Source organism: Mus caroli, unplaced genomic scaffold, assembly GCF_978045245.1.
Source record: "Mus caroli unplaced genomic scaffold, Mus_caroli_1 scaffold_19, whole genome shotgun sequence".
NCBI classification, from domain to species: domain Eukaryota; kingdom Metazoa; phylum Chordata; class Mammalia; order Rodentia; family Muridae; genus Mus; species Mus caroli.
Genome location: NW_028227274.1, coordinates 9,580,910 through 9,596,243, shown reverse-complemented (window position 1 = coordinate 9,596,243; position 15,334 = coordinate 9,580,910). Strand labels below are relative to the sequence as shown.

The following is a 15,334-nucleotide window of genomic DNA, read 5'->3' as shown; positions in this document are numbered from 1 at the left end:
GGAGGAGGAGGAGGAGGAGGAGGAGGAGGAGGAGGAAGGAGGAAGGAGGAGGAGGGGGGAGGGGGAGGAGGAGGAGGAAGGAGGAAGGAGGAGGGGGGAGGGGGAGGAGGAGGAGGAGGGGGGAGGGGGAGGAGGAGGAGGAGGGGGGAGGGGGAGGAGGGGGAGGAAGAAAATCCCCATCTCTTCGATAGGTTGAAGTCATTTCCTCTCAGAAAAGTCCCTTGAATCCTTATCTCCTATGAGAGTTTAGAGTTCAGAGCCTCATCCTTCTTTGTCTTGTTTTGGGAAACTGGGAGGCCATCAGTGTTCTGTCTTACTGTTGCATTAATTTTTTATTTATGTGAAAAGATCAGAGGTAGAGAGTAAGTTCTCTCCTTCTGCCATGTGGGATCCAGATATAAAACTCAAGTCATGAGGCTTGGCAGCAAGTGTCTTCACACACTGAGCCATCTCCAAGCCTCTGCACCCTTTGTACCCTTCCGAATTCACTGCATGCTGGTGCCCCTAGTGATCTTGTCAAACTTCCTACTTTTCAAATTACTTCCCAGTGTTAAGTCCCTTGGTGATGACACAGATCCTCAGGACACAACCCAAAGTCTTCATACTTGTGACAGAGAAGAGCTTTTCAAATATTCCAAGCCACCACAAGTCACACAACCCTTCACACAAACTAGAAAAAGATGCACCCTGCTCGGAATGTTTTCTAGTTAGCTGCTGTGAGATTATCATCATAAATACACAGATCAGCGGTGCTTGCTAGTGGTGATGGTACCCTTCCATGAGGCCTGGATGTGTGCTGCAAACTCGCATATTTGAGTCCATCTGCTCAGATCTTTCTCTCATCCCCTCAGAGTTCCCATGTTCCCCAAACTTCTACCATACTCACAGTCAGCCTAGTGGTCTTCCTGCCATCCCCTTCCTACCTCTCCCCATGTGTCTTCTTCATTGCTTCTCTGCTTAGCTAATTGTTCTTTACACTCCAATATTCATCTCAAATGTGTTCCTCCCTGTCCTGGGGAAGGCAGACTTCCTACCCATCTACATCCACCTTCCCCGCCCCCTTCCCTTCCTTCCTTCTTGCAGGATAGACCTTCTTGTTCTCTTAGCTCTGGGTTTTTCCTGCTCATGGATCTTCCTGCTCTTCTAACTGTCTACCTGTCCACATCTCCTGTGGACTGGGAGCTCCTAGGGGCTCCTGTGGTGACTGTGCAGTAGGCAGCACATCATCAAAGCTGAATGAATGGAGACTGGGCTCCAGAGCTGAGCCTGTAACTCCCTCATATACATCATACCTCCAGTTCTATTTTATCAGCAGAGCCCCAGGTGGAGCTCTCATTATCCATTTGTCTATCTCCAAGCCACGGTTGCAAGGTCTCCAGCCCTTAGTGATAGCCCAGCCTAACTGCCAGGTAAAATGCCCAGCCCGGAGAGGGGTGTCCCCAGGAAAGCATGCACACATCTGCTAGCCCCAATCACTGGCCTGACTTAGGACCTTGACAATAGCAAGCAGCTCTTCCTTACAAAATGGATGGGAAATTGTAAACCTTCTCATAATCTCTTTAGGAATTCTCCCCTAGTAATAAAACAGGTCTGGGCCTGTGTGCACTCCAATGAGCTGCTCTATAGAGTCAGCCCAGATTTCCTTGATTTCCCTGATAAATTAGACACGTGGGCTTTGGATGCTTTTGGCTTTCCCTCTTACTGTTCCTTGAACTTGGAGGACTAGAGGTTTCTGCACACTTTTGATCCTTGAACCCCCATTCCAAGGAAATAATAGACCTCCCTTGATTGCTTCTAAAGGGATCCCTTAGACAAGTGTCTGTGGCACATCTACCTCCTAGTGATAATGCTCAAGTAAATATAACATGTCTGCCCATCTAGAAACCCTAATAATATCCAGTTGTGAGATAAAGAGGAGCCCAAGAAAAGTCAGATCTGCATAGAGTGCCCTGACTGGAGTCTACTTTCCAAAAATGCAGTCATTCCTTAGTACCAACAGGGCATCCCCTCACCCCTCATGGATTTAAAGTCCCTAGATGCTCAAATGACACAACCTATGTGTGTATTTCCTCTATACACTTTAAATGACAGCAAGAGTACTTATAATACCTAATACTATATATACCTCTATAAGGCATTAAAATTAATAACAACAATTCTGTATATACATTATAAATGCATTCTTATAACATTGGCATGAGATGCTGTGTGTGTAATGTGTATGCATGTTGTGTGGGGGTGGTATAACTGTTCTACCCTCCATGTGGAGATCAAAGGAAAACCTCAAGTGTTGGCCTTTGCCTTCCACCTGTGTGTTTGTATATATATGTGTAGGGGTGTATGCATGTGTGTGTGTGGGGATATATACATGGGTATATGTGGGGGTGTATGGGTGAGTGTGTGTGTGTGCATGTGTGTGTGCCTGCCTTTAAAACAAAGGATCTTAAAGCACATGACTGGTTAAGAACCACTATAAATAAGAATACAAAATCTTCTACAGGCCTTCAGAATTCTCAAGGTAGGATGAAGGCCAGCTTCATCCAGTGCTCTGCATCTGCTAGTAGCTTATAAATTTGTACATCTAATCTGTTCTGCCAAACCTGGTGTTTTTAAGAATGGATTAACTGGGCTGGGGAGATCCGTCTGTAAAGTATGTGCTGCACAGGCATGAGGGCTGAGGTTGAACCCTAGCAGCCATGTAAAACTCCAGGCCCAGGAGCGCATGCTCATACTCCCAGTGCTGGGAGATGGAGATGAGAGGACCCCAGGGGCTTGCTGGGGGGCCACTCTAGCCAACGCGCTGGCCTCTGGGTTCAGGAAGAAACCTTGTCTCAAAGTAAGGTAAAGAGCAACTGAGAAAGTCATGCTTTGTGAATCTCTAACTTGTTGTGTGTGCAACAGGGGTACACATACACAATGCAGTACACACACATGTACACAGATTTCTATAGATATACAAACATAAAAATACATAATTAAAATGAATTAATAAGCCAGCAAATGCAGTGGATCACTGAGTCTTAGAATTCTCAAACACAACTGTGCTAATATTTATGTTCCACCAGGCCATGTCTCAAGGTTTCCCTGGCATTGTGTAGCAGACTTCTGAATTTCTCTCCAAGTTCAACTGCCCACCTTTCTGAGGTCACCACAAGCCTCCTCTGACAGAAGGAGAAACTGAGTAACAAGGAGATTATTGTAAATGGACTATCAATGGGAGACCTAAACACTCTTGTGTGTTCCCAAGGTTTCTGTTCTAAGTTCCATTCTATTTAATATACAAAATATTTAAGGAAGTGCCTGCTGATCCCTGCTATGGACATCATGCCACACACCTAGTCAAGTATAACCATCATCTTCCAGCCTACGTGCCCGGTGCATGAAATGATACCTTCCTTACTGGGACACAGCTCCCGGACTTGGTCAGAGGAGACAGGAGTGGGTAGAACAGAAGTCTTTGCTAAGTCAAGAAGCCAGTTATAAGTGACTGAGTGAGCCCCTGGTGCCACCCGGCAGTCCTGTGACATTCCCTAAGCTCACACTCCTGGATGGCTCTCCTGCCTCCCTCCTCCACACCAAGCTCTCTTCACCTTCCTCATTCCCTGATGCAACACATTTGCTTCTTATTTCACAGAGCAAACAAGAAACAACCACAGTACAAAACGCTTCTGCAACTGTCTGTGGTTGTCCCCGCCTAGGCTGCTCCCACTCATGCAGACCGTATTTGGTTGGTAGCCTTTCTGTTTTAATAAAGGGCAGCTTCTCCCATCTATGTGTACAGCCCCAGCATCCTGGGGTCAACCTGGAGTCTTCTCTTTGTCACATAGTCTGTCACCAATGTAGAAATCCCTTCAAAGCCAGCCCTTCTCTCTGGGGAAGACATCCAGTACCTGCCCCTCTGCTGTCACCTCCACTGATGCCTCTATGGTCTCAGCCACCACCATTTCCTCCTGGATGACTGGAGTAGCCTCCCACTGGGTCTCTGCCCTGCCTTTCTCCCCTGCAACTCATTCTCAGCACAGCACCATAAGGTTCCTTACATGTAAGGTCTCTGTGCAGAACCCCATCTCATGCCAAATACTAATTTTTACAGTAGCTGACAAAGGCTGCCATAAGGCCTCACCACTTCCCTTGCAGGCCTTTTCTATCCATGTTGTCACACCTATGGGCCTTGCTTACTGGACATCCTATCCTAAGGACTCGGCTCTTCCTCTTTGTATGACTCTTTCAGTTTGTAAACCTTGCTTTCCCCAACCCTCTGACATATTTCCCCCTAAAGCACTCTGCCTGCAGCCCAGAGCCTGAGTTACTATATGTCTGCAGAATTCCTGCCCAGATGCAGAACAGGGGCTTTGATGCTCACACACCTCAGACTACATGCCCTGCCCACTCCTCACCTAGTGTCATGAGCACCAGGCATCAGGCCTGCAGTACCCTTGGGCAAGAAAGACACTATCCAGAAGTGGTGGAACATTTAAGGGGCAGGCAGGACATGGTTAAAAGAATTGAGGTCACTGGGATGTGTCCTTAAAGAATAAATTGGACCCCACCTCTTCCTGTTTGTCTCCTAGCTGCCCTGAGGCCCCCATACACTGTGCCCCAACATGCCCAAAGCAGCATGGGCCAACAGAGCATGCACTTTCCTCCTTATAAGTTGATCTATCTAACATCTTGGTCCAGCAACAGAATGCAAAGCAGTACAATGGAAACATAATTTTGCTTATTTTGTGTGTGTGGTATGTGTGTGCTTGCATGTGTGCTTGTGTGTGTGTCTTAATAAATATATATATATATATATATATATATATATATATATATATTGTTGTTGTTAGAGTTCTGAGTCCCTACCTCTATCCCAGCAAACCCCATAGAAACAGAAGCTCTCAGAATTCTTAGAATTTTTCTTTGTGCACTAATAAGCTTTTAGAAGCCAGATTAGTGTTTTGATAATAACAGGGAAACTTGTGAAACAATGATCATTCTGTAGGTGCTGTAACAACTCACTTTTCTACACCAAAAGGATGATTCGTAAACACACCTGCTGCTCTCTGTCCAGGGCACCCATTGTAGCTGCAGTGCTCCCCAGCCTTCTGCAGGCCAAACTGTGGAAGTAGCTTTCCCCAAGGTACTAAGGTACCCTGGCTTCATCTAGGTGGGTCTTGCTACATCTCCTGAAATCATCCAGTGGTGTGTAGCCCAGGTGCATTAGGCCTGGCTAATATACCTGTGCTGCGGCTCCCCCCAAGCCCTTCTCTCCTGTTTCCTGTTCCTCCCTGGGATTACTTCCCAGACAGAACTGGAACTCAGTTCCTGTGGGGGGAGCAGGGGGCCAGCATGACAGGCTACTATGAAAGGTTTTTAAGCAAACTAGTAATCTATAATCCAGACTCTATCCAAAGTCCTTGAATTGGGTAGTGCCCTTTCAAAAGATAGAGTACAATCAAGAATGGCCAGGAGACACCTGTAAAAGCCCCACACAACTCCAGAACTTCACCTGGACTTGGCAGTGTGCTCAGACACCAGACAGGGAATGGAACATAATATTTTCATTGACATTAAATCAAAACGGCACTACTTGCCTTTTATATTGCCAGCCACTGGATCTTCTAGACTTGGAGTGTAGTTGGGAAAGACTGGAATTCCTGCAAAACAATTTATTTTAAAACACAAAGGAAGGTTAAGGAAATTGTAGCATGAACCACTTAGTCACACTGAGCAGGGACAAGGGCCTCCTCCCTCAGTGAAATCCAGCATGTAGAGACTGACTCAGGGAGTGCTCCTGGAGCTCTCTGTGACCAAAATGCCTTCTGGTTGAAGCCAGGCTGCTTTGTAGATTAGCAAACAGAGATGGCTGAAGTTTTGTGCTTACAATCACTAAGTCACTCATAACAGTTATGTGCAAAGAGTAGCTAGCAATGCCTAAACACAAATAAAATTTAAATTTTTTAAACATAAGTTTTACTGCTTGTTTTTTTTTAATTAAAATTGAGAGTAGTTTTTAAAGAACATATTTTTTTCTAAGTTTTTCTCCTGAATTTTTGCTTATTCCATTGAAAAAAGTGAAGTGCCTTCTTATTTTTTCCACTAAACTAGCACAGGCAATTTCTGCTCTGCTCCACTCCCATAGTCACAGTCGTGTCATTGGCTTAAGACATTGTTTCCAGTAAACATATTTGATTATCCAAAGTAGGACCATCTCCACAGGGAAAGTGGCTGCTGTTTAAATCACTGCTCTAGAACTTCAGGTATGTACTGCAGCATAGAGTCCAGGACAGGTCCCAGGTCCCCGTTCTTCCAAGACAGAATGTATCACACTTCTTCTGAGATAGACTATATATATGTACCTATCACATATACATATACATATACATATACATATACATATACATATACATATACATATACATATACATATACATGCCTCATGAAGATGTTCAAATGTTCACTCAGATCATTACAGTGGGGGCGGAGGGAGGAAGTGAAGGCCCTGACAGCTTGCCCTCTGATATACCAGAAAAAAGAGGAAATACTCCTTGTCCCCCAAACCCCCAAAGTACGACATGCTAGGTTTGTTAAGTTATGCTCATGGATTGCTATCAAGATGAATTTCCTAGCATCTGAGACCTTTGACCTATTAAAATGGCAATGTTTGTGGTACAACACCAAGGATAAACACAATTCTAAAATATGTCATGCCAACTTAGGGAAATGCTTTCATGTAAAATAACCTACACCCTCGGGGCAGTACACACAGCCGTCATACTCACAAAATCAACATGGGACTTATGGATGCATCCATGCATCAGTCTCTAGCCCCTCATAACCTCCATGCCCCCCACTGTTCATACCCAGAGGCTGCCTATGGGACAGATAGGAGGACTCTCTTCTACACTGGATACTTACTCAAGCAAAATGGGAAATTATAGTACCCATCTGCACACATCTCACAGTAGTCTCCGGAGAAATTTGGCTTACAATGGCAGTGGCCTGAGCCCTGGTCACAGTCATCTGCGCGTTCTGGGTCACAGCTGCAAGCTAAGAGGAAACACCAAAAAACCAGTTCTTCACTGTACTTCATAAAGCAGATTTTCCCCTACACTTCTTAGCAATGCCCATTGGCTCAGGCTATCTCTCGTGCATAGTAAGCTATAGCTAAACACTATGAATATTATTAAGTCTTTGTGGACTTAATACTATACTGTTTTGATTCTAATTATGACAAAGTTGGAATTATTGGAGATCACAGAAACACGGCAAACCAGTAGAAAATGAAAGAAGCAATATTAATTGCAGATTTAATAGTGACCGACCCAATGAATTAAGTGCTTGCCTAGATACATTTGATAGCGTTTCACCTATATTTATGAAATAATATTTATTATCATTATCATTTACATACAAGCATTCTGGGGCTCAGAGAAAACATGGAGCTGTCTGAGAGTTGAGACAACTAGGGAGAAGCAGAGCCAACACCAGGCAGGCAAGGGAACCAAGACTGTCAGCTGGTCCCAAGCCTATGACGCCCTCAGTCAGGGCGGTACACACAGCCTGTCATACTCATGAAATTGACATGAAACTTACGGATGCATCCGTGCTGAGCGTTCACCGGAACTCCGTGGGGCCGGAAGTAACCCTTCGCACACTTTTCACAGTTCACACCTGCAGTGTTGTGCTATTGAAGGGAAAACAAAAAACAAAAACAAAAACTTAGAAGCGTACCAGAGAAGTCCAAAGCTCTTTATTCTGTGATAATCCACCACAGAAATAATTCTGTCATATAAAATATCACAGGACCCAAAATGTGGGTCACAGGACACTGAGTTCGCCTTGGCTCTGAAATCCCCACCACACACATGGGAAAGAGAAACAAGGAACGGTTCAATAAATGAGCAGGCCTGGCTTTTCCCTCTCCCAACAAAAACTGCTTCAACGGACTTGACATCTGACTAAGAAAAAAATATATCCCTCCATGTTCCCATAGCTTCAGGCCAGCTCCTATAGCTTTGCTTAGGGGAACCAATGACTGGATAACTACCACTCAAGAATGAGACGGTACTTGCAAATTTAGAGTTTTTCTAATTGTGGAAGGAAGGCATATAGAGATCTCTGTCTGTAGTCACTCTGATTTTATCCGTGTCTTTGTTGTGAAACTATCCCCAGGGCATTTCTATTGTGTGAGTGGACAGTGGGCACGAGGTGCAGGCGTATGTGTGTGCATGCAGAGCTCAGTTCCGCGCCAGGTGGCTTTTCCTAGTCCATGGCTAATTAACCTTTATAATTGCCACAAAGTCAATTACCCAGCACACATCAGCAGTTTCCAAGAGATACAAGCCGTGGGTCTGTCTCCCTCCAACGTGGGAGAGCACTGGCTGCACACGGAAGGGTAAGCCAAAGCAAGTCAACAAGAACAAATCCAATGCGGTCACCACAGAACCTGCACAGAAACACAGGAGAGCAAAGGCCGCATCTGTGCCCTTTCCCTGCAGGGCTTTATTAATCTCAGACCCTTGGTTTTTACCACTCCTGTCCTGTGGGCTAAAAACCTGAATCCACTTTAACACTGAGGTCAAAACCATGCTATGCTGGCCACCTCTCTAGCTTAACATTCACATCAGAAGCTTGTGGGCAAATAAGCAGCAGCTGGAGCCCACCCAGTCTTCCACCCAAATGCCGATTAGCCTTCCTCTCCACTGCTTGCTGTAAGGACCTCCGGCTAACCGCTGCTTGCAATCCAATGGATTAGGTCATGAGACATGTTCTCTGTGGGCAGCCTTGGCTCTCTACCCCAGTTCATGCTTAGCAGTGAAACACCAAGAGACAGCAACACACTGCAGATAGAACAATGATGGTTTTCTAGGACCTCCACAGTCTGAGGGCAGCTCATACTATTGCGTTTACGGACAACAGGGTCCTGGCTGGACTGACTACAAGCAAGTCAATACACAAGAGTCAAGATGGCTTCTCAGGTTTATAGCAGAGGTCTGTAGAAGGCAGCCCTGCTGGGAGGATTGGGGGTTGAAGCTGTGCTTGCACAGGCTTAACATCGGAGGATCCCCCCAGACTCCAGGTGAGTGAGTGCAATGGCATCCGCTGCATGGTACACATACAGGGGTTAGAGGCCAGCCTTCCAGGGTTGGGTCTTCCCTTCTACTGTGGACTCCAGGGACTGAACTCAGGTCCTCAAGCTTGAGTTACAAGTGCCTTTATCCATTAAGTCAGCACCTGCCTTTTTCATGTGGGTTTTGCAGCTCCAATCCAAGTCCTCATGCCTGCACAGCAAATACTGGAGTTGTGCCACCTCCCCAGGCCCAGGGAGGCAGTCTATGCAGTGCTCACCTAGAAGCCAGGCTCTGCTCTGAGTGTCTGCCATCTGCATTCCTCCAGAGAGCTCTTCCAGCAAACACTAACTCTGTCCCTTGCACTGTTTCCTGACTGTACCCTATTATCTTCCATGTCTGTGAACAACAAGCACATGCAGAGGTCCATTGTTTGGCCACCCTGCCTCTTATAAGGAAATGAATTTTCCTTACAAGAGTTCCACATGAACTAGACTTTGGTGCCTTTCTGGAATGATCTGATTCCTCTCCCAGCTCCCTTCTCCTCCAGCTACCCTGGAATCTTGCTCCTTACCATGGCCTTTTGTCTGTCAGTTATTCCAATGCCCTCAACGGATGCCCGGCTCATCCCCTTACCTCCTTGAGGCCTCTACTCAAATGCTGCATCTCTGGAAACTGGCCACCTTACTTTGACTATCTCACAACCTAACCCAATAATTAAAATGGAAAACCCAAGAAATAAAACAATTGCACACCAATGGCGACCATGTTTGCTCTGGTAGCTGACTCCTCTTCAGGATAAGATCTGAATTTAGGCTTAAATACATCAGTCAGTGTACTAGAGGTAAGGGGTAGTGGCTTTGAGAAGTGAAGAGCACAAAGGCTTGTCTTTTATGTGTGGATTAAGGGCAATAGAAGGGAGACTTTGCAGAATCTGACCCTTTTAGCTTTCTGCCTTCCACGTAAAGATGGAGCCTCACCAGACAACTCAACCTACTAGCATCATGGTCTTAGACTTTACAGCCTCAGAAAGTAAGTTTCTTCTTTCTGATCTACCCAGTTTCCGGTATTTTGTTACAGTGGTACAAACTGACTGATACTATGTGAAGGTCTCTAGGGACAGCCTCTTGTGTGCTCTGAGATGACAGCAGGTAATTCATCATATTTCACTTGTGGGTACTCAACAGAGACGGGGGAAGCAGCCAATTCCTGCATTTTGGGAAGACAGGATTTTCTGTAAGATATGAGTTCTGACTGGTCTTGTAGTCCCTTCTCTTTCTTTATCAGGGAAGACTCCAACATTCTTGTGTACGTGGCATAAGATACACAACTAATTTTTCCCCAAGAGAAGAACCAACTGTTCCAAAATAAGTTATAAAATGTCCATCTTTTTTTTTGTCATAAATGGCATGACATTTAAAATCAAATTGTAACATTCCTATGAACTGGCGTAAGTTGTGTTAGTTTCTGTCAGACTAATCCCTGTGCCAAATCCATTCCCAACTACAGATTTACAACAGTTTTACCCCTCAGAAGATGGGTCTCCCCATATTTACTCATTTCTAATTATCTAATCTCGTTTGTTCACACCAATAAGCTTAGAATCTGCCTCCATCTTCACAAAAGTCCTAAAATTGCACTGAAGTCATAGGCTGGCTTCAGGAAATTAAAATACTTATAATATCAAGTCTGAAAACATGCTATGCTCAGCACAGGTCATTTTATAAATTTTAATAAAGTGTTAGGAATTGACTCCAGCCCCACAATCGACTCCTTCCACTGCCTCTCAGGGATGGCTACATGACCCTCCCACATTGAGGGTCATGTGCCCTGCCAGGTATGTGTGTTTTCTGTTTGCTTCCTTCTCAAGCCCTTTGGAATTGCTGGTCTTTTCAAACAACAGTCCTTCCTCATTTCATTTTATAATGGATTCTGGACTGAGAGTGCACTTTGCTTTTTAAATATCTTTTCTGCGTGTTGTAGGATTTGGGGTAGAGGTAGAACAGAATCGTAGGTTCTGATTCTGGATCCATCTCTTTGTTTTTAAAGCTGTACATGTGAAACAGAGACAGTTCCGGAATAGAAGACCAACATTTATTAACCTCACCATGTATGTGAACAACTAGGGACCAAGCTTAAGACTTACTCAGAAAGCCCCGTCTTCAGAGGGGAGGTTCAACTTCATTTTGGTTAACAAGAGATAGAATTGCTCTAAGCAGCATCCCAATAACCATAAGTGCTACACTGTCGCTGTCAGTGGGACCACAAGGAACAAGTCAAGAGGAAGCTGGCTCCAGCAAGTTGTTCTTCAAGCCTTGCCTTCCTCTTTCCTGCTCAGTATTGTTATGGGAATTCCTAGTGTCCCAGTGAACAGCCATACAAACCCCACCTATAGATTATTGTTCCCGGCACCAATCACCTTACACTGAATACTGAAGCATAGATTTAATTACCTGGACTTTAATATATGCTTATGATTTTTGTTCTTTAGTTACATGGTATATTTGGTATGTACAAAACTCTTAATTCATTCATCAAGTTCAGACAGATACACACAAATAAGAAATTCGACTCTGGGGGGATACCCAGGGGCCCCTCCCTCTCAGAGGAGAAGAGGAGTATGGGGGAGGGAGTCTATGAGGGGGAGACCCTGGAGGGGGCAGCAATTGGGATGTAATAAATAGAAACTCAGGTCCTTATCTCAGTATAGAACAACACATGACCTCAGAATATTCCCACATCCCTTCACAGTCATCCCTCCCACCACCACCTCCTAAGAGCCAATCACACGCTGAGTTTCCTCTATTAACTCATCTGGTATTCCAGAATTCTATACCAATGGCTGTGGGGCAACACCAGCTGTAAGGAGCCGCCTTCACATTCGCCATTACAAGATGGCGCTGATGGCACTGACACCCGTGTTCTAAGTAGTAAACAAGCAAGCTGCGCATGTGCCGGGGTAGCTTTCCACGCCATGTGCTCTGCCTTTCCCGTGACGACAACTCCGGCTGATGGGCTGCAGCCAATCAGGGAGTGACACGTCCGAGGCGGAGGACAGTCCTCCATAAAAGGGAGGGGGCTCCGCCATCTCTCTCTCTCTCTGGCTCCCTTCTCCACTGGCTCCTGATGGGGTAAGCAATAAAGCTTGTGCTGCAGAAGATTCCGGTTGCCCTGAGCGTGTTCTTACCAGGGGGAACAAAAGCGGCGGGCAATAACCAGCCTTTTGTACAATCTGATTTCCACTGCCACATGCTTGTAAGATTCTCAGTGCTATTACACAGCATCAATCCAAGGCCCTCTTTGCTCCTTAGTATTCTCAAACAAGCAAGGTCTTGTCCCTCAATCTTACTACTGATGGTCAAGGCTATTTCCACTTTGAGCTTTGTTCACATTATCTGCTCTAAATGATTGAAAACAAGCATTTCTATTTCTTGTAGATAAACTGCAAGTGGGGTTAACCACAGTGTAGGAAGGGGCACATTTCGCTGCCTTTTACAAACCATTGGGCCTTTGCCAGAGCCGTGGTATACCATAGCCGTGGTATACCATAGCCGTGGTATACCATAGCCACGGTATACCGTAGCCGTGGTATACCATAGCCACGGTATACCGTAGCCGTGGTATACCGTGTTGCATTGCTATGACAGTGGATGGTGTGCATAGTTGTTCGACGTCTCAAGCTTTTTAATAACTGCCATGGGGTGAGAGGTGGAGTTACACCTCTGGTTTTGGTTGTCATTTCCCTCCTGACTGAAGCATACTTGGCCGGCTTCATGTACTTACGTTTTTAAGAGTCTGTTTCAGTGTTGTACATAACTGGGTGTTACCTGCAGTCTTTATTCATTGTGGTTACTAACCACCTGATAGACTTACATGTGTGAACACTCTCTCCCTGTCTGCAGCTTGCCCACCTGATAGACTTACATGTGTAAATACTCCCTCCCTGTCTGCAACTTGCCCACCTGATAGACTGACATGTGTGAATACTCCCTCCCTGTCTGCAGCTTGCCCACTTGCCTTCTTCAGTGTCTCCGGTGAGCAGAAGTTTTGACTTTCAATGAGATCTGATTTCTTCATCTTTCGTGATTATAGCTTCCATGAGGATCATTCCCTCAGCTTCTGAGTCTCACAGGGATTCTGGGTTTTCTTCTAAACCATTTATAGCTCTAGCTTTAGGTGGGTCCATGTTTAATAACAAATCAATTTTATCTATCTGGGTGGGGATTAAGGCTTAAGTTCCCCACATAAACTCTAGCTGTTTTAGGACCTTTTATGAAAAGCCTTATACAAGTGGAATAAGAAGACCTTACAGTTGGTTCGTTTTTGTATGTTCAAGTTCACCCCTTCACGTTAAGTGTAGGACTGGTTTGCCCACACAAATCTATTTGGAAATGGGCTTTAAGGCCAACACCAAGATTAGTGTCTACTTTAAGAGGTGACTCACCTGACAGTTGATGCAGACCCCTCCACCTGCGTAGACACCTTTGCTGTTCAAGCTTGCCTGCTGGTGCTCCACATCTGGGTCATAGTAGCAGTCCACAGCATGCCCATGGCAGTTGCAGGCTGGAACAAAGCACTCTTGGTCAAACCACCATGCAACATTTAGTCATCTCCCAGACAGGATCTCTGCTGTGGCCTACAATAAAGTCTATTCTGAAACACTGGGGACACTCTGTGGAAAATTACAGGGATTTTTTTTTTACACAAAGGCTATTATTATATAATATTATGTACTTTATAGCTCCTTTTGTTTGGTAGTAAGTGAAAGGTTTCTCTTTTTAAAAAAGATATATAATTATAACAATGGTGACTCCAACACCAGTCAGCCATGTACCCGGACTACTGCCACTGCTGGTCTTCCTACAAACTGTTGTCCAGCTCTTTATATATCATGAGATACATTTATGTGAATTGTTCTATTTAATCTCTCTAAGGTAGGTGACACTCTCCCCATACCACAGATAGGAAAACTGAGGTGGAGAGAGGTTACAAGATGATCCGTAGTGACAAGCACATAAACAAGGAGAGCCAGAAGTCATGCCTTTGATTCCAAATTCTACACTCTCGGCCAATGGTCTAAACTTTTAATTTCAGGACTATGTAGAATGGTAAAAAAAAAAAAAATAGGACTTAGGTTAATATCTAATTACAGATAAGTAACAATTCATTTGGCTGACTAGATATCCTATGAAGATGGGCTTGTATGTATTTGTGATGGAACTTGGTCCTGGGCACACAGTGGCCCTCAACCAACCTTTACTGTAGTCCTTGAATTCCTATGAATGATATTAAATGCCACCAAGAGTGAAAGCAAAGAATTCACAGTGATTGGGGAAGAATGTTAAAAATATCTAAACCATCAGTCAAAAAGATCAGGACATAAAATTAGCCTTGACTAGTCAAAGCATGCCTCGCACAGCCACTAAGCTATATGATTAAAACGTTAGTAACAGCTCAGTGTATGGTCTGAACATGTATGTTTCTCAGAACTCAGTTATCTATGTGAAGATGTAAGGAGGGGCCTTCCTTCCTAAGTTGCTTGTGTTGTTGTTTGAATCACAGTAACACAAGAAGTAACAACATGTAACACATGTTACAGTAACATGTCCTGGTGTTTGCTTGTCAAAACCACCACTTCTAACATTCTACTACAGTGTTAAAACTTTCTACCTCTGCTGTTAAAATCAGATCTTGTTATTCCTCATTTGTCTCTCTCCCCTTCCATGTGATTTAATCCATGACAGTGTCCTACTATGTGTCAGGTTTAACCATCACTCTCCTCTCTTCTCAGCTCAAGACAGCTGCAGCCCATCTGCTGCCACACCCTAAAATGGCCAAGGTGGCTGCATGGCACTTAAGACTTCTGGGTGTATGGCTCAAAGGCATTTACTTAGTATACAGGAAGACCAACATGTTAAAACACTCAGCCCTAGCCAAACAGGACAGTACCTTGTGCGTTATTAATCAGTCTTTTCTCTTCTTATAACTGAATTCAGGATACGTTTCCCTTAGGCCTGATATTTTCCCTGTGTCCAGTTCCCTCTCATCAATGATTACATTTTCTATAGCTCAGCTGCCTGCAGTCTACAGATATCAAGTATGGAGTCACAGAAATAAACAGTTTGTGTTTCAGACTGTGTGTCCTGTTGGCAGCGCAGCAAAGGTGCAGCCTGTCTCTCCAGCGCTTGGTGCCAGCCCAAGAGTCATCTGGATTCCTGTTGGTGATGAGATCAGCTTGCAGGGTCAACGCGAATGATTCTTAGGTTCTTGTTAACCCC

The 15,334-nt window shown here is 44.8% G+C and overlaps 1 protein-coding gene across 2 annotated transcripts in view; it reads right to left on the bottom strand.

Annotated features, from left to right (window-relative positions):
- Lama3 (laminin subunit alpha 3) overlaps positions 1 to 15,334 on the bottom strand; it is a 256,838-nt gene that overhangs the window by 165,620 nt on the left and 75,884 nt on the right. For both annotated transcript variants that reach the window (XM_085833379.1, XM_085833380.1), the window contains exons 8-11: positions 13,501 to 13,619; positions 7,582 to 7,672; positions 6,904 to 7,035; positions 5,580 to 5,642 (exon numbers count right to left, since the gene is read on the bottom strand). In XM_085833379.1, coding sequence (XP_085689505.1) covers positions 5,580 to 5,642; positions 6,904 to 7,035; positions 7,582 to 7,672; positions 13,501 to 13,619 — 405 coding nt within the window. The remainder of the gene's footprint in view (positions 1 to 5,579; positions 5,643 to 6,903; positions 7,036 to 7,581; positions 7,673 to 13,500; positions 13,620 to 15,334) is intronic.